The sequence below is a fragment of the Triturus cristatus genome, chromosome 4_1, assembly GCF_964204655.1.
Source record: "Triturus cristatus chromosome 4_1, aTriCri1.1, whole genome shotgun sequence".
In the NCBI taxonomy this organism is placed as follows: Eukaryota; Metazoa; Chordata; class Amphibia; order Caudata; family Salamandridae; genus Triturus; species Triturus cristatus.
In genome coordinates this window covers 1110309637-1110329037 of record NC_140585.1, presented here as the reverse complement: position 1 = coordinate 1110329037, position 19401 = coordinate 1110309637, and the positions used below count along the sequence as shown (strand labels likewise).

Here is a 19401-nt window from a genome sequence, read left to right as displayed (position 1 = left end):
CTCAATGCTGATTTAAAAACTCTAATGTGAAGTGCCAAGAGGACTGGCTTAATATAATAACTCCTTACGGCAGCAGGTATCCCATCTGGGGCAGGAGCTTTCCCAACTATGCTTTGTTGCAAAGCAAGCAAAACCACCTCGAGAGTAATACCAAGTGGGACTAAGTGGTTAGTAGGAGCCTTTACCCCTTTAATCAAGCTAGCTGGTTGGTTTGAGCCACAAATTCCAGCTAAGTGGGCCACCCATTAGTCACATAGGAATTAAGCTCTGAAAAATTATCATTTTTCAGAAGTGGGGGGGGGGGGGGAGGGCATTGACTGTACTCCAGAAAAATTTGGAATCCTCTGTTTCAGCAGCCTGGAGTAATGTTGTCCAGGCCTCATCCTGAAGAGTCTTCTTCCTAGTAACTTGAGCCTTGTTGTAATTGTTAGTTTCAGGATCCCTAGGGGAAGTATGTAGTGCTTCCTTCAAGCACTTTAAGGCATAAGTACACAAATGATCAAACCATCCACGTGTGCTAGGTCTGTTGGCTCAAACTGGGGGCAGTCAATCAGGTCCCCTGGCAATAGGTTTGTCACTATGGTTGTAGCACACTCTGAAGCTCAATGGTGCTGTTAATGTACATAATGGAATGCTGTAGGAGTGGTTCCATTGTGTGTTCGACAGTTTGCATTGCATAGCTGGATAATCCATAATTTTCCTAGAGAAAATAATGCAATTAACCATTTTGGGAGCTGCAGATTTATATTTAGCATGTTTACAATAGTACTCCTCATACAATGGTTGCAAGGCAGTAAATTGACACACTAACACATCATACAGATTGACGCCCAGCAGGCATGTACTGGCAGGTCATCTGTCTTTTTTCAACTGCATAAGACTGATTTCAATTCCTGTGCAAAGAACAAATCTAACAGGAGTAAATTGAATCTACGTACCAACAGTTCGTATTAGTTGCATAAATACCTAAATGGGAACAGGTTGGTTCTGTGGAGTGTTCATTGAAATATTCTGAGCAAATTGTCTCTCAGGAATACATGTTTTTACAGCCATAAAACATTATCGTTTCCTTTGTCTTTTTACTTTGCAAAATATTTACTTTGCATCAATAAAGCAGCCTTATGGATTCTATAGTGTGTCCATGGGATTTGATGGCGAATGAAAAATCTTGATTCATTTTGAACAATAATTTTCATCTTCCAGATCTTTGAGTCAGATGAAGGCGAGGAGTCTTTAAGATCTAAATTCCAATTGGGTTATTAAGTATTTGAACATTCCAGAGACACTGTTTCCATTTGGTCCAGTTCTCCTGAACGCCTTAATTAAATCTAAATAATAAATTCATTGATTCTTTTTCTTAGTTTAAGGAAGTTATGAAACTCAATATAATTGAAATTATATCAGGGTCATATGTGGCCAACAAAGAGAGAATTTGGACAATTCCAAAGCTCTGTAAGTAAATATGTCTGCATTCTTTCAATCTGCCAATTCAGAGGTACTCTGTTGATTCATATCTTATCTTTTGTTATAACATAAGGGGATGCAAGATGTTTTGAATATGTGGGCCCATAGAGCAAACCCTCTATCTTGTAGTTTAGTACTAGCAAAATTGTCTGCTGTTGCTTCTTTCTTAGCAGACGTAAGATTGTGTGGTAAAAGGAGTTGCCAACAGACTTTATAGACCCAGCCAAAGAGGTATGTTGTCAAAGGAAGGTGTGGTTATGAACCAATTTCAGCTTTGAGAACCCTAGAAGGATAATTGGTTATCAAAGTTCATTTGTCCGATCCATCCATAATGGTTGCCTACTCAAAATTTAGCTATACAATGGCTAGGGATTTAGAAGAACTCTGATGAAGTCTTTGTTATAGCATATTTAATTTATAATTTTTTGTAGAGGTAGCTTCATTTTGCTGACTTCTTCCTTGCCCCCGGTGCAGATATATTAGAGACCATATCTGTATTAGATAGTCTATCTTATTATTGTAATAAAAGGCATTTAATTCTACAGTTTCCTACATTTCATTCATATAGAGCAGTCCCATGTATTTTATGAAGCTTTTTTGCCATCATATACTTAAGTCCTCAATCACATGTTTAGTTCAGTGTATGTTTGATGGTTTGTATATCGATGTGGCTTATTATGAGTGTAATCCAAAACCAGAGAGAAGTTTGTTGTGAATAAAATGCCTGCAAGAGAAGTTTCAACATTTGAAACAAAGATGAGGTAATGCCAAAAAGCAGCAAATTTGTAGCCATGTTGTATCCCTAGATAAGTGTTAAATTGTTCTATATTGCGGGAAACCTTGCTGTATACGGTGATGCAATCTGAAGGAGGCAAAAGAGAAATCATTTGTTGTGCTGTGATGGTTGCTTTTGGCGGATTATAAATAGCCATTGCACTCCTGATAAACTTAATGGTATGGGTGAATTTTTCCATCACTGAGTGAAGAACAGACCAAGATGTGTTTTACACCGCCAAGAGAAGCAGTTGTAAAGAGGTGTGGAGAAGGTTTGGCATGGCAAATGGTGTTTCCAAGTAATCTTGTTTTGTCACTTTAAAGTATGTTTTTGGGAAAACCTGCTGGTATGGATGAATTAATGAGTTGGACACTATTTTTGCTCATATTTTGCTGGTAGTATCAGTATATATTATTAGTTTGTTCTCATGCCTTTTAGGCAATACAAACCATATATCTAAAAAAATTAATAATAAAACCAGGAATTAATAATTTCAGAAAATACATAAAGTGGGCAATAAAAGCCACTAATATTCTCATACAACTGGAATCCTCCGATTCAGGAAAATATTGGCCGGGGTGACCATCAGAAAGGCTTGCACACATACAAACAATAACATTAATTCAATGTGAATACTCATGCTAAAATGAATACAATATCAAACTCCGACCCTATTTTGAATATCTAATAGTTTTTTGCAGTCAGACTCTTGTAGAGAGAAGGCAGAGATTTAAATTGCTATAATATTTTAGAACCACAACAATTGATGAGGAGAGGTATCCTTTTGTGCTTTGCTTCACCACATTCTTATACTAGTGCTCTAAAGTTGGCAAGCAGTTTTGATATGAATATTTTTAAAGAAACAATATGGAACTTCTTTGGACTGTGTGGTTTTGTTTTAGAGTAGAGACCTCCCATTGCCCCAGAATTTCCCGAATTTCAATTACAGAATGTAACTATGCCAGCCTACCGGCTTAAATATAGTTGGGAGAGTAACACTTTACAGGTTTATATTAATTGGTTTTAATTGTGATTATACCAATGGGGATATTATTTAGCACCAATGTTTTTCTCTGGCATAATAGTCTAGATAAAAATGTCAAATGTGACAATATTAGTGTGTTTTTATGGTAGTGAAGTAATGAATGGTTGTCCTTTTTAACTTTAAGTGAATTTGCAAGAAAGTGGCCTGCTTTATGAGCACCTCAAAAGAATTTGATAACATGCTTGTACCGAAAAGCATAAATTATAAAGGCTTTAATAGGATCCTAAAACGATTTCCTGAACACATTCAGATCTGTTTTCTGGTCAGAATTTATAATGAAGAAGTCACCATTTTCTGGATTTTAAGGTGGCTCTTGATGTTCAATAAACGACCTGACAAAGGCATAATCCAAGATGAAGATCAGTTTGATAACTAGAGATTCTGTTTGGTCTAAATGTAAATTATTGACAAGTCAGTAATCTAAAGGGGAAAACTTTGATGAGGAAATTAGTTAAAAGTCAATCCATGGCCAACCTATGGTTTTTTTTGGTCTTCAGAGAGCTTTATGGTATAAGAGCCTGATTCGCAAAAAGTAATGGGAAATTTAGTTCTGTGGGTTTGCCTGTATATTTGAAATCTTTCTGACCACCATGAAATTTACAAAGGATTCCACAATGCTTCCTAGAAACCTGGAAGAACCACACGTTTTTAGGAGTAGATGTGTCATTATTTTGTGAGTTGCATGTTTCTCAAATGCCATACCATTTACGTCTGCATAGATTTACATATATGTAAATGTGCCAAAAATCTAAGTTTCAATTTAAAACTGTTTTCTGTCCAGGAATAACATTTATCCTTGTGGCAAAAACCTTTCCTCTCTACACTAAATAATTAGTGGTGCTACTATTCTGTCGCTTCTCTGGGTACAAATTCACTCTTTGCACCTGACAGGAGTAAATCCCCAACCACATCCAGGGATGGCCTGGAACATGTTTTACAGGGCTTCATGAAGACACAAACTCACAGGTTTTGTGGTTGTTCGCCAACTTTCCTTGGCATCTTCGCCATGGAAGGCAAACCCAATACCTATCTGAACAGACTGAGTTACAAGTAATGCTGTGCCACAACAGTGCAAGATTACTTGTGAATGCATCCAATTGCCAATGTAAAGACTTGCATTGAGAATACAACATATTAGTTTACACTTGTAACAGAAGCCTTTTCACACCTAAGTCCAACTTAGGTGTGCAAATGCCTTTATGAACAAAAATGTAAGTCTTTGTTGCCATGATTTGTGAACTTTGCTAGCTTGTTTATGGTCAAGTATTCGATTAAAGACACTCCAATGATAAGTTGTGAGTGTGCAGTGATCAAGAGCAGTTTTGCCTGTATTATATTTATTTTAACAGGTTGTTTTGCGTTATGGCCAACCTTTTGTAGACTTTTGTAAATTCGAGAAAAGCTAAGAAACCTCCAGCAAAATGAACCTGGAAGTGGAAGAAAAATTGTATTGTTTAAATTATGACTTTCAGGGCATGAGACTCAGAAGTACTCTTAAACCATCAGCCATTACTTTATAATGTCTTCCTGGGAACCCATTGTACTCCTTGGCCCTGACAGGGACTCTAAGAAACCCTGCTGTCCATCGGCTGCTCATCCTACTATTTTTCTCTCTTACTAAACAAACAAAAACGTAAGTAAGGTGAATAGCACCACCTGCCACCACACCTATTGTTTTTGGTCATCGGCATCTCTTACTTTAACATGGTTGGTAATGTAAATAATTTAAACTTCTCAATAGTAGAAAGACTCCAAAAATGTTAGACATGGAATTTTATCATTCCCTTCCCTTTAAAAAAATTGCTTGTACTGTGGTGTCTGCTATATTCCATGAATACACATAAAGGAGCTTAGCTGTGCATGTATAAGTTGTATAGGAAGATAAAATAAGGGTTTATTTAACACTGATGCTTCCTGTTTGCATCTAACGTGTGTGAATGGTCCAAGCTTCACTGATTGATTTTTGCAGGATTATCACAAGTCACTTCACCACAATACCAAGGTGGTGGAAGCGGTATCACACACTCTTCAAAACCCAATGTATTAATTTCTTCTCCCACCCTTCAATCCTCAAAAGCCTCATGTTTTTAGTTGGAGGTCTATGGGGAAAGGCAGGGTATTACAGTTATAGAAAGCAAAGATGACTTTGCGAGCTATCCCAAAGAGGTCTCCTAGCGGACTCTTTCTCTCCCTTCAAGACCACTGAGAGCAGGAAATTTTAGGGTAGTGTCAAGGTCAACAAGGGGTAAAACTGGTGTAGCAGCTGTTACAGCTGGATCCTCCCAATAGATGTCCATGCAGCAGTGTGGATGCGTATGTAGTCAAAAGACTCTATTAGCTCAGAAGAAAAGATAGAAAAAGAGGCAATAAAAGTTGAATGCATATTGTTGTAGAGTCTGAGTTGTGTGAGTTAAATGGTTGTGACTCTAAATTTTGAGGTACTAAATGTACAAAGAAGGGAAGTTTCTAATGTAATCTTGGATTCTTTTCACTTTGCTTGAAAGCAGAATCAGGAAACTGTTAATAAAGATGGGCAATTTCTAGCTTTTGGAATTAATATTCACTACAATGACACTTCTTAAAGGCACTGACATGGTTGAGGTACAAATAGTCATTGTGAAAATATGGAGTGACCATGGTGCATACTGACTTACAATTGTGCGCGGAACACGACAGTCAGGAGCTCAAATCCTACCCCAGCCGCAAGTCCTAGATCAAGGCCAAGTAGAATTGCAGCAATACAGGTGACAACCCACACAATCTGCAGAAAAAAAGCATATAACGTCACCACTTACACCACGTGAATACAATGTACAGTCACTCCACTTCAACTTGCTAGAATATTTTGTAAATGTAAATATAATGTTATTTATATTGCACTTCTTACACCCGATGAAGTGCTGAAGTGCATTAGCTGATAGGTCGCATTCTGCATCTTGTCAAGAGTATTCGGTGGGATGAGGGTTGAGTTGAAGGGTGGGCTGTGTTGGAAGTGTTTTGATGTTGTGCATAAGTGACCAGTGTGTTGCTTTTTTCCTGTCTTAGTTCTTTTAGCCTATACCTGTTTGGGCAGGCTGCCAGAGTTAGCCAGGAGCAACAGCTCATGACATGCCTTGGATGCCTGCATAATCCCCACAAAGCATCAGGTGAATAATTAGTAGGCATGTATACAGCAAGCCGAACCGAAAGATCTTGAGTCCATCTAGTAGATATCAGGAGGAACACAATGACATAACCGGGAGAATGCTATCATAGTAAAAGCACTTTAGGGAGTACCCACAGGACAAGTAAAGGCAAAAGGCCTGCCAGAGTGCCCTCATTACCGACATACAGAGGTCAGCCTATGTAGGGTTAGTCCAGGGGTGAGGGGGCAGTGGTACTTATGTATACATTTGTTTAAGGCAACAAGCATAAATGCCTTTAATGGTAGAACCCATAAGCAAATACCTATAGTTATGGGAGGGTGGATGAAACTTTAACAGGAGGTGTCAGTGGACATTCTCCCCACCTGAATATAATACTACATAACTAATCCAATCCTAGGTCTCCCCAAACCCAACGCACAGCAATGAACACTCTAGACAGCAACTGTTTAACACATGTCCCTTGATGGATTTTCTCCTTCAGGACATGTGAAATCAAATCGCTTGGAAGCTTAGGGTAATAAATAAATTATGCAAAATAGATGTGGGATCTAGTATAAAGAATTACAGGTAGAATGCACCAGTCCACCAAAATTACATCTTTCGGTCCACTTAGATATCTGTAGTCTGAAAAAGTCTTCATGTTAAAGGTAATTTCTAAATGGCATGTACACCTCGGAGGGTTTCTTAGCACTAAGAATGAAAGAAACTATGCATCTGACCGAATTAAGAACTAATCAAGTTATCTAGAGAAGGGCTATACTTTTGTCAGCTTTCAAACTGGGTCGAGGTACAAAGTATCGAATAGGGAATATCGATATACCACAATATTGTTGCCAACATATTGAGGACAAAAATATCAACAGGTAAGTGTAAATAGAGAAGTACAGATTTATAGTACATAACTTCACGTCTACGTACCTAACAACATATATGTTTTTATTGTACATAGATATGGGGTCAAGAATAGTACATCTACACTTGCCTAGATGCACTGACAGCCTTGATATTTTGTCCCTCAAACGTTTGGCTTTGAAATTCTAGTGGGACGGAATTCCCTACTCTATATTCCGCACTACAGACTTCAAAATGTAAACAGCTGATGGATGCTCCTTAATATCAGGAGGGTGCAAATTTCAAAGAGGCAGTGCCAGGATGGAGAAGACATGACTGCCATTGGTGTAGCTGGACCTTTGGCCGCCCGTGGTGGTCCTTGTGTTTGCCGCCCCAAGTCGACCACATGTAAGAGTGGGAGGGGGGTGCTGGCGATTCCTGCGTTTGCCACCCCCAAAACCCACGCTGCCCGCCCCCCTGCCTGCTGCGCCACAGATGACTGCCTGATCTCTAGCCGATCCTGATCCATAGAGAGTCAAGTCCCAGGAGGTGTATAATTTCCCATGTTTTTTTTATTTTTTAAATGAGGGGCAGTGCAATAAATAGGTCAATGGACCTTGCACAGCGCTGTTAAAGAGATGCATGTATCTATCCATGGGAAGTCATTGAAATGTTTTCAGTAGTATTATGGTATGACAACATCGCCAATGACAAGTTATAAAATGATTTAATAAAAATACTATTGAAAACCAGCTCTATTTCGGGTTGCTTTTGCTCGGCGGGGGCGTGTGTGTGTGTGTGTGTGGGGGGGGGGGGTGACTGGTATATTCCCACCTCAAAACCCATTATACTTTTCTTGGGATGGTTGATGCTTAGGTCAGAATGCCTGCTTTTAAGCTGGCCAGAATTGAGGGTGGCTGGTAAACTGGAGCGGAAATAACATGAGGCAATGTAGGAGGGCAAACTTAAAGACTACTCACGCAGTCAACTCTGTCCTTTCGCCATAAGATTGGAATTTGAGTGAATTGCATCAGCATCCCTTTCAAGTTGACCAGAACCAAAGCGGAGAGCACCGACTAAAGATGGAGAAAAATCATTATCATTGTCAAAATACTGTTGAAAAGAAAAACGAATTGCCCAATAATGGAGTTCATTTTGTGTGATTCCTCACCTCTAAGTATCTTTCAGTGAAACACTGGCAGCACCCCCCAACTGGCTAATATTAGACAATTATTTTTAAAAACCTTTTTCTTCAGAAACTGATGAAATACAAAGGTACATCCTGCCGCAACATGCAGTACCGCTTTGGAACCATTTAAGCAGAACTACAGCAAAGATATGTTTAGTGCTGTATTTGCCTATGAGAATTATCGATTTTAAAGGAGACTGAGATGTATTACAATAAACTATATTAATTGATAGAAAAACATACTATGACAATATGCAAATTAAGAGCTCAATTAATACAACATCGGTTTATGGGAATAACTTTGTATTAGAAATACAAATTTAGGTACAAAAACCCCACATCAAATTTACAATATTTCGATTTAACAAAGTAGGTTAAAAATAGATAAAAGAGACCAGGTATGAAAATCTGTGTCTGAAGGAGAAAAATGTAAAAACAGCTCTAAAACTTCCCAAATCCTACAAAATAAGGAATAGAGAGCTGTGCATAATGTTTCAGCCTAAAAAAGGTGAATATGAAAAATAATTTTGAAAAGTCTATGGTGTATTGTCCATTGCATCAATAATAATGTGGTGTGTTGTGTATTTTGACCCTGTGATATGAGTGGCATGTGCAGTGTGACCACAATAACACGCACAGTGACACAGGATCTTACTGTACAGCGGTGTTGTTGCAAGATTCAGTACAGCACTGCAGTGCTGTACTGAATATTCACTATCTTGCTGTTGCACGATGCTGAACAGCACAAATGTAATGAATTTTGGGCATATTGCTTTCAGCTGAAGGAACTTTATCTAAGGCCACCAGGCCTTTTCCTGTTTAGTGTAGTGGAACACAGTGCCTTCTGATTGAATGCATCAAATCTTAGTGAATAGCTACCACTGATTCATGACACCCCAATCACCATGAACAGAATTCTCCTCTAAAGGCCTAGAGATTGTAAGACACTTGTAAATTGACATTTTGTGAGTATGGGCCCTTCAAAGCGGGAGGCTGCTCTAAGCCTCCACCAGACCTAAATGTACCATAGTGCAATTACATGTTGTGAAAATACTTCCACCAAAGCACAAAATTAATTTAGAAAGTGATTCATGATTACTCTTTGAAGGGTGCAACTGAAGCAGGTTTCCAGGCAAAATCTGGAAAGATTTTGTGATTTGCATAAAGTCATAAATCGCAATGGCCACAACGTTGTAGATTTGTGGGTGCAGATTTGCAACTTTCTTTGTGAATTAATCCCAAGGAGCCAGGCCCATTGAATAGCAATGTTAACTGTCCTACAGATTAACCCACTCTCGAGACTATCTGGTTTAGGTCTGTTTGGTAGCGAAGAAGCCACTCCTTAGTAGAACAAATGCAAAATCTCAAAATTTTCAGAATTGTATAACATTCTGGGCCTCATTTAGAGTTTGGTGGATACAAAAGATGCTAGTTTCTGATGCAAATTCTACATAAAGAGTAGACACACGCTGGATTTCTTCTACCATTGGAATAGTATTGTGGCTGAAATTCAGCTTTTATATTTTATTATGTGTCTAAAGTCTCCTACACAATTTGGAGGCATTTCAGTTACCACAAGACACTAAATCTGGCATTCTGTTTTTCAGAGTATATTTTTGGAGCCATTTAATAACACTAATATATTGACGAGAGCCTATTAAGGATTCATTTAATGGAATACTGACAAATGTAATATGCTTCACAATTCAAACGTTCCAGTGGAGAAAAATACAATTTTTTGTTAGAAGCACCCTTTCAACTCTGGTAACAAAACACAACGAATATGAGACTTTCTGCAAAGATACTCTTGGACATGTTAAAAATCAGAGATTAAAAAAAATGTCTCGAACCAGCATTTGAAGAGGGTGTGATAAATGTAGGATTTAAAATCAAGAACCAAAAAAACTAAGTGAAGCAGACACTTTCCCAGTCACTGAGACTGAACACTCTGCGCTTCTGACTGACAGACAGTGCTCCTTACATTTCCGCGAGGGGATATTACTAGCACACTTCTCCACAAGAAAATATTTATGATATTGGAAGATTCTGTAGAAATGGATTCTCTTGTCCCTAGTGCCATACTGGGATTCCCCAATTTACAACAGTAACAGCCCAAGACTTGTATGAGGCCACTGTAATTGCCATATTTGATCCAATCGAAATTGGTGAGCAAGATGATTCTGTTTATCTGCAATTTTCGGTTCTGTTTTTTATATAACTAAGGAGTGTAGTTTTGCTGGATTTTGGGTGTTTCTTTCATTCTCTCTGCCCGATGATTGGCTGAGTCTCCTGACTTAGGCATACTTGCAAAACTAGGAGTATGGATAATGAAGAGAGCTCCTGGTACACACCTCAGCTTGTTAATAAAGAGGATTAGATGTTGTGAAAGCTTGCTTAAAGTCCTGTCAGTGTTTTCCTGCCAAAGTATGTTTGTGTTTGACTTCAGTGCCAGGAGCTGCAGCTGGAGTTAATATGTTAATAATAGAGAGACCTTTGATATCCAATGTTGTCAAATTATACACCTACATGGACAGACTCAGTGCATGTAAGTCATGCAACCTCATTCAATGTCACATTGAGCAACATCAAAGCGGCAAACAACATACCAGAACAATCCAGAGGAAAAGTAACAAAAAGATATATTAAAGAAAAAAATGAAAGAACATGTACCTTCTGTAAAGGTGCAATGAGGAATCCGATGGCCAGAGTGACAATCATCACGATTAGAGCTGAGATGAGTCCTGCAATCTGAAAGAGTACACAGTTGTCTTCAAGAAGTGAATTCTCATGCAGTGTCATATTCTTTACCTAGATATGCAACTGATATCTACTACTCAGTTTCTGCCATGGCCGGTGCAGGTAAGATCGGTGGGCCAGTGGGGCGGGAGCCCGGCAGGGGGGAGGGGGGGGCAGGGGGTTCAACAGACAACAGAATAGGGAAAATAAAAAATAAATAAAACCATTTACCTTGCACTCACAGCATCAGTGATGCTGCGAGCGCAAGGTAAGGGGTTTTATTTCTTTTCTTTATTTTATTTTCCCTATTCTGTTGTCTGTCGACTCACCCTGCCCTGCCCCCGCTCCACCACTCTTACCAGCACAAGCCGCGCCTGCCCCGTTTAATAACATCTGATTTGGGTTGATGATGGACTGCCTTCCATACAACAATTCAGAAAGTCAAAGCCTCCTTCCAATTGACATGTCTTCATCAACTACATGCAATGATTCAAAGATGTATTTAAATTTACCATCGAGAGTGTATCCTACAAAGCCACTAAACTCCTAATAAGGGTTGCAATGATATCATGGATCCTTGTGAGGGGTCATGTGCAAGATGCTTGGAAATAGTTAGCAACATGTGCCTCTTGGTGCTTTGATACAGTGTAAACCTTCCTCCATATCCCCATGAGAGACTTTAGCTAAAAAGACCTGAACATTTTTCCATTTTCTTAAAGACTGACTCCTTTTGTTCGGCTCCTCTCCCACTTACACTCTCACTTACTTAGGGTTCAATCTAGCCACCTACTACTTTCAACCTAAACATGGTTCACCAGCATGGTAGTTTAGAAGAACAGTGCTGGCATTAATCAGTAGTCATAAAACACCTGATTTTGAGTATTGACTCATCGGACTGGGCAACTATGTACAAACTGGTAATTAATTCTCCTCTTCTGAGGTGTGCAAACTTGCATTTAACACACTTTGCCCCTGCAATTTACAACCGGGTTTTCATTCCACAAATCATCTGCTCAAACTCATGCCTCTGAAGCACTTTGCCTCCAACGTGTTAACTTATGTTAGGCACTAATAGGAGTTTTTGCCTGTAATGGGATTAGCAGCCTGAGTATAGTCAGGGCTTAAAACTCACAAAAAACACCTTTGTGCTTTACAAGAACGTGGAACCTCCTCCTGAAGAGATCTGTAGTGTGATATAACACAACAGCCGAATACATTGTCTCGTCCCATCTTGTTGTAAATTGTGTAGGGAGGGAAGAAGGTTAATAAGTCAATTTTACCTACAAGTCTTGTTCTTTTATATCATACTAATCCAACCCTGATTTTCAAGGGGAAAGCTTTTGCTTTCTTCCAAATTTTTATGATTTAGACATGTAAATCCTGATCATATGCATTGATAAAAAACCCCAAAGAGTTCATATCTTGCCTAGGACATGACCACTTATTTGCATTTAAGTGCTAGGAGCGTTTACTTAGGAAGCATCCTTCACATTGAACAGTGGGTCTAGGATAACCGCAAAGCCCCAGGCTTCAGAGAAACCATCACTCCATTCCAGTGAAAGCTTGAATTTACTGCAACATCCATTACACTTGGTTGGTGGTCATTCACCCACTTACTGCACTCAGCCACATTGATCTTAAAGCACAAATTTCCAGGCCCTGTCTAATCTTAAGACACCCAAAATGGAGGGGTTGATTTGGAATGGCTTCTGTGAATTTAAGTATCATTGGCGACCTCACCTCAGTGTTTTGACGGTCTGTAGAATGTACCTTCTTACAATTGAAGGAACCATCTTTCTCTGCCTTCCCTTTACAGTGAATAGTTATATCAATAAATTGTACCCTAAAGCTTCAATTCTTTTTGAGTTTTCTTCCCTTAAAGGATACACAAATTCATACAACAAAAGTTGAGTTTCCTACCTGTGATTTACCGCCTGTGCTCTCCTGAACAGCTGACCTAGACAGAGAAGTGGCTGCTGCGAATCCTCGGAATCCACCGCAGAATATGTTGCTGACCCCAAATGCAATCAGCTCCTGCAATTCAAATCAAGCACATATCTCATTATGGAGAGTAACAATTATACTAATCGATAATCAGACAGATTACACAGTGCTTGAGCTGTAAAAAAAAAAAGAAAATGGTCCTAAAGTTTTTTTGTGGGAGCTTACCACTGGAGTTGCCTAATGGCAAGGATGTAGAACACAACCTTCCTAGTCTTGAATACACCTGATGCTTCATTCATTAACAGCACTACTCTTCCTGTCTCTTTATGTGAATCGTGCAGCTTCCTTTTCAGCCACACTTCCGAGATAGTGACTGTTTCCTAGCTTTTTCCTCCTCTTCTCATCTCCCTTTTTTGCCTTTCGCTTGCTCTCAGCCAAAATCTGATAGAAAAAAATGTATCTCAATCCTCAAAAATTGGTGCCATGCTCATCACCTCCAACCATTTGCAAAGTTAAGCAGTGAGTTTATATACTGCGGTCCTACGGCAAAGTGTCTCTGGTGGCTGCTCGTCATCATTGAAAGGATATACAGAGGCCCTGAGGCTCAGTTCTTTATGCAGAAGCAAATGGAGGCACGTCCACCATATTCTAAATAACGTCCTACATCTAACATACAATGAATAATGAAAGCATTTTAGTTCCTTTAATCTATGCTGCATTCCAGCATTTGTATAATAGCATATTATCATGATATTGTCATAACCATGCATTTTAGCATTCAGGAAAAGCACATATAATTTGGGTTATTGGGCATCAGAGTAGTTTATTTGGGTTCTTTTTCCGTGCATTTCCTTGTAGTGAGGACAGATGTGGTCCAGTTCACAACAGCTTTTTCGGATGTTTGCCTGTGAGCAGATATGTTATTTGCGTGTAATTCCTGTCTGGGAGCCTAGAATTACCTTTAGTTTTGCGATATTATCTGCGTGTTGCATACTGTTTTGGCTTTTGACCGCAGATCAAGGTTGGGTGCTTCTGCATTGCACTTGTTCCTCTACTCAGTACTTATCAGAGCCCTTTGTGTGTAGAAAGTCTTTGGGCCTTATTATTTGGTGGATGGTGCGGGCGTGTGACAGTCCTGCTTCCGCACTGCCAAACCCATGTTCGAACCTCCTGCTAGCTTTGGAGTTTTCTCCTGTCTGGCGGATGGTTCTTTGGCATTCTCACAGTGGTGCCTATGAAATAGGCACTGCAATGGGAACGTCAAAATTAGTACCTCCACTTCGTGGACTGCTGCAAAATGCGATGCAGTGCATGCGAAGGAATTCGTTTTATTAATTTAAATGTGTACTTATCTCCGTTCATCCATATTCTGGTGTTTACATTTCCCCACCCTGCCCCTCCCCCGCCCCGCCTCACTGCCCCACCGAACTCCCTCCACGAGCCGCTACTGCTGCAGATTCTCGTATTAAAAAGGGTTCATAACAGTTTTGTAGGGTTGCTGCTTGTGCACCTATTTGATTACTTTCTAGCATCCATAGAGGTACCATCTTTATATGCAGGAATGATACGCCCCTTCAATAGGAGCGGCCCGGGCAGGTAAGAGCGGTGGGCAGGAGTGGGTGGGATTCGACAGACGACCATGAGGGAAAATTAAATAATTCATTTTCCCTCTTAGTCTATCGAAATATTCCCCCCCCCCCCCCCTCCACCACGGTGCCCCACTGCTCTTAACTGCACGGGCCGCTGCTGCCCTTCAGATATGGTTTGAGGATTTGTCCACGGTGGAGGACCAGTTTGGATTCGCTATTGCAGATTGCAGTCTGAAGGTGATGTATTTAATTAATCTGTCTAGTGATTGATTCATTTTAATTGCAAATTCCAGATCATGCAGCCTGTTAATAAAATCCTCTTATCTGCTGTGAGATGCAGCTTTTCCTTGGATATTTACATATTTCAGCAACATTGCTGCAGCTTCTTGGTATTGGTTTTGCCTAACTGACTTCCGCCATCTTTATGTACAATTTTCCTCACTGTCTCCTGAAAGTGGTTGTCTCCTGAAGCCTTCTTTAGTACGTCTTTGATATCCACAGACTTGTATCCCAGCTGAGATCTGACTGTATTAAACTTGTAGGAAGAGCTCCAGGGGCTGCAGTTCACTGAGTGCAATGGGAGTTCTGTGATTTACATCATGCTGGGGCTACAAGTGCCGCCTACGATCTCAAAGTGGACTGTGGTTCCCCAGTGGCTGCTGGTGAGATTTGAAAGTGGTGAAGCGTAAAATTTGTGTGGGAGTGCACCTCGTTGAGCGAGTGTAGCGAGCGAGCCTGAACAGACCTAAGGAGGGTTCAGGGGTGTTCTCCTCCGACCACATTTTTTAAAAAGAGTGGGCAAACTGAGACATCTTAAGGATTTTGGGGGTCCTGGGCCAAACATATTTAGGGGAGCCCTGGTATCTGTTATGAACAGCTTTGAATATATGGTCTAGTTTCAGCTGTTTCATTCCCTCTTTGACCAGGTCACTGACAGAGCACAGCCATTCCTCCAAAGTCTAGGGCCTCACACATTACATGGGGGAACTAGAAAGATCTGAATAGATGGTGTGAGACACTCAGGTACAACCAAGAATAGGCTGGGTGAGACAGTCACACCTGACATGGGGTAGGTATAAAAAAGTCTGAATATGTATTGTGAGAAATTCATGTCTAACCTGAGACATATATTTGAACAGACTGAATGAGACACTTGCAATGGACTAGAGACAATATTTGAACAGCCCTGGTGAGACGAGACAGTCACTGGATATGGGACAGTCTGGATCTCTGATTAGAACATGGTAGACACACCGACAGGAGGACTGCCAGAGCCCAGAACAGACTTAATGAAACACACACACACGGCACAAGACAGACTGGGATCCCTACATTGACAATTGGAGACACACCGACCAGAGGACAGCTTAGATCCCTGTATAAAGTTGGTGAGACACACACCCCTGACACGGACCAGCTTGAGGTTTCTAAAAGACTGGAGTGTGCGCCTATCAAAGCACAGCCATGAACAGGCTTCACAAAGAAATGGGCTCCTCACTGTAGCCTCTCTCTCTCGACTTGAGTGAGGTGGAGCCAGTAGGTGGCTGTGCCAGACCCTGGCCCCACCAGCCTATCTGCACTTCGGCACAGTGAAGACTTCGGCGTACATGGCGCAGGTCACCATGGTGCTGGCATTGAAGTCCATAGTACAGGCAGGCATCCCTCCTTCATTCTGCTGGGGTCACAGTGAGGGTAACCGCGGGTGAGACCTGCACAGTCACAGCTGCTCCGGGGGTGCGGACGTCGGAGGCCGCTCAACCCTGTCCTGCCTGTCTGCACAGCCCTCTCCAGTACCCGAAGGTCTGTGTGAGGTAACTTCAGATGGGTCCCTGGAGAGCGGTGCAGTAATGAGAGACCCCGGCGTGGAGGTCGATGTAGAACGATGTACGATAATTTCAGATGCAGCCACAATCACACAGCTCTGGCAGGGTGCACAGCTTCCCTTGGAGCATGGAGATCGGTGTGCGGTAACTTCAGACCGGTATGGGTTCAGAAGATTTGCATGTGACATGAAACTATCTAAACACAGTTGGGGAATTCAGAAGAAAGTTCCTTAAAGTAAAATTGTCCCCTTCTCGCACAGATTTCGAAAGAATTATCTAATCTAATAGCAAATATTTTGGTATCATCATCAGCTTTCCTCGTGGCAAAAACGTACAGCCATCTTTACTATGAAGGTATCACTCGAGACTGGCTCAAGTACTGTTCACATACTACTCCAGAATTGAAAGTGAAGACTACATCTTGTATTGAGAAAACATGATTCAATGGGTTTTGCTGCATTTTGACATGTAAGGAACATTATATAACTGTCAACGAGGTGAGTATGTCTCACACATAGTTGTTTTCAATGCTATTTGAAACCTCCTGTGACGTTTCTAGGACTAGTTCCCATGTATTTTGCCCTATATAGAAACCAGGAGCACCGCTAGAGAACGCTATCAAGAATGGAGAGCCGTCAGCTAATACTTTGATAAAAGGTCGCAATTAATACCCATTGTTAATTAAAAGCGATAGGCACAATAAGATATGTGCTTCAGCGGCTTGTGTTTTACTTTAGAGCGAACTACACCCAATCTTATAAACGGCTTTATGGATCCCACTGACATCTGCAGTAACAGCACCAGTTGTGGCCGGGTATGGGGGGGGATTGCATGGGGGGGTCACGCATTGGTCAGGGGGGAGGTGGGAGGGGTTTAAATAAAATAAAATAAAACTTACCTTCCCCCGGGTCTTGCGTTTTCCTGCTGCCGCAGCTCTCCTCAGAAAGCAGTCACCCACAGGCAGCCTCCCTCCCCTCTGCCAATCACAATGCTGTAATGGCAGCGTTGTCATTGGTGCAGACAGCGCCCAGCCGGGCGCCTAATGGGAGGTCATTTTCTCTATGTAGGATGCATGCAGCCTATATAGAGAAAAAGGAGAGTGCGCATCCCTGCTTTGGGTGGCCCCAGAGGGCCGACCAAACAGTCAGGGCCCACAACAGTGGGCTAGCCACGCCGCCCCTGCTTTCCAGCAGAATCCTGTCCACAACCAGGCACTTCTGCTTTCTCGCAGTGTGAGAAGCAGAAACATAAAATGGTAGTTTAGCATTTTATGTTTCTGCTTCTCGCACTGCGAGAAAGCAGTGGGGTAATGCCCCTCCGCCCTAACGGAGGAGCCGCCCCTGTGGTTCCCTCATTTGCATGGGGAGTGGTAGCTTTCAAATGAGAGAACATTGCTTCTGCACCCGCGTATATAATACAAACCTACAAACAGGTGGCGCACGGCCAGCAATCCACCAAAGGTGCCTCTTGGAAGTGGGGAATACAGATAATCTCCACACCTCCCCCTTCAGAACAGTGCACTCCATCACTGTCCCCCTTTCAATTGCAGGAAGCATTGCCACCTAGAAAGTGAAAGAAGAACTGACTGCTTTAAACAGCTAGTCTGTCTCTCACTAATGCACTGCCCCCAGGGCTGGCGCGTGTTTGCACCTGCTCTTGGGTAGGCACATTACCATGCACTAGGGCACATTGACCAGGTCTGTGCCCAGCACACCCAATTAAAGGGGCGCTGCAGCACAGACCATGTCAGTGCACCCTATACATAACAAAGCCCCAGGCAGCCTAGTTCTGGTTGTCTGGCCGTGTTGGGCATATGTCTGTGCATCTACAGTAGTTGCAGAACAGAATGTGCATTTTTCTGTTTAGCTGGATTTCCCTTTGGTGTTGTCATTGGTATACGCCAATCACAAATTATACTCCTAGTTGGCTTCTAATGAATATTTGTACAGCCTTCTCGTGGAGGTATTTCATGACTTGAGTGAAGTTTCCAGATCTGTTGACTTTTCTTCCCAAATAAGCAACATTGGCACTTTGCTCACAGGTGACCCCTTTTGTTGTTAACTAGTATTGGTTGGGTTGTACTTATGAATTGTACTGAAAGATTATATGCTTGTATATGTGTGTGTGTGTGTATATATATATATATATATATGTGTGTGTATATATATATATATTTTGTTTATGGTAGAAGAGGTTGCAGTAGTTATGGAACACCAAGACTCATTCAGCCTTCCATTCTCACTCTCTTTTCTTTTTTTCTCACTACCCGGTTCCCATCTCTAATTTTCTCCCTCTTTCTCTGCCCGATCCCTTTCTCTCAGATTCTCACTTGACTTAACTATCTGGTACTCACCTGCTCTACACCTTCTCCTTGTTGATTTTTCTTCCTCTGCCCAATCTCTCTCCTTCTCTCTCTTTTCCTTTTTCATTCCTGTCTTTTCTGTTTCTTCGCTTTTCCTTTTCCCACTAGTTTTCAATGTATCTTTGTGCTAAAATATCAGGGTGACTTTTATATGTACTTTCAATTGAGAATGTCACCTGATAGCTTCCACAATATTGAATGTGATGAAAATGAAATATTAACTCTATTACATATGTAATGCAAACATGGCCATACCTGATTACCATCTATGACATAATCATGCTTGATTGAGTACACTTTTGCCACGGAGTATGCCACAGCAAATCCAACAATTCCAATGGAAAACCCATCTGCAATGCATTCTGTAAAGACTTTGCTGCTCGGCGTAATAGGTGCTTGATATCTGTAAAATAAAAAGAGATATTCAGGTTAGCACATGCTGATTAGGGTACTTTAGCTTTGAAGACAAACCTGTAGCTTTATGTCAAAATGTGTAA

General features: G+C 41.1%; 1 protein-coding gene across 1 annotated transcript in view; it reads right to left on the bottom strand.

The window, feature by feature from the left end:
• The window catches only part of LOC146856094 (chloride anion exchanger-like), a 104945-nt gene that overhangs the window by 42007 nt on the left and 43537 nt on the right, over positions 1 to 19401 (bottom strand). The window contains exons 9-13 of the mRNA XM_085654114.1: positions 19160 to 19307; positions 13107 to 13220; positions 11121 to 11198; positions 8242 to 8337; positions 5939 to 6045 (exon numbers count right to left, since the gene is read on the bottom strand). Of these exons, the coding sequence (XP_085510240.1) occupies positions 5939 to 6045; positions 8242 to 8337; positions 11121 to 11198; positions 13107 to 13220; positions 19160 to 19307 (543 nt within the window). The remainder of the gene's footprint in view (positions 1 to 5938; positions 6046 to 8241; positions 8338 to 11120; positions 11199 to 13106; positions 13221 to 19159; positions 19308 to 19401) is intronic.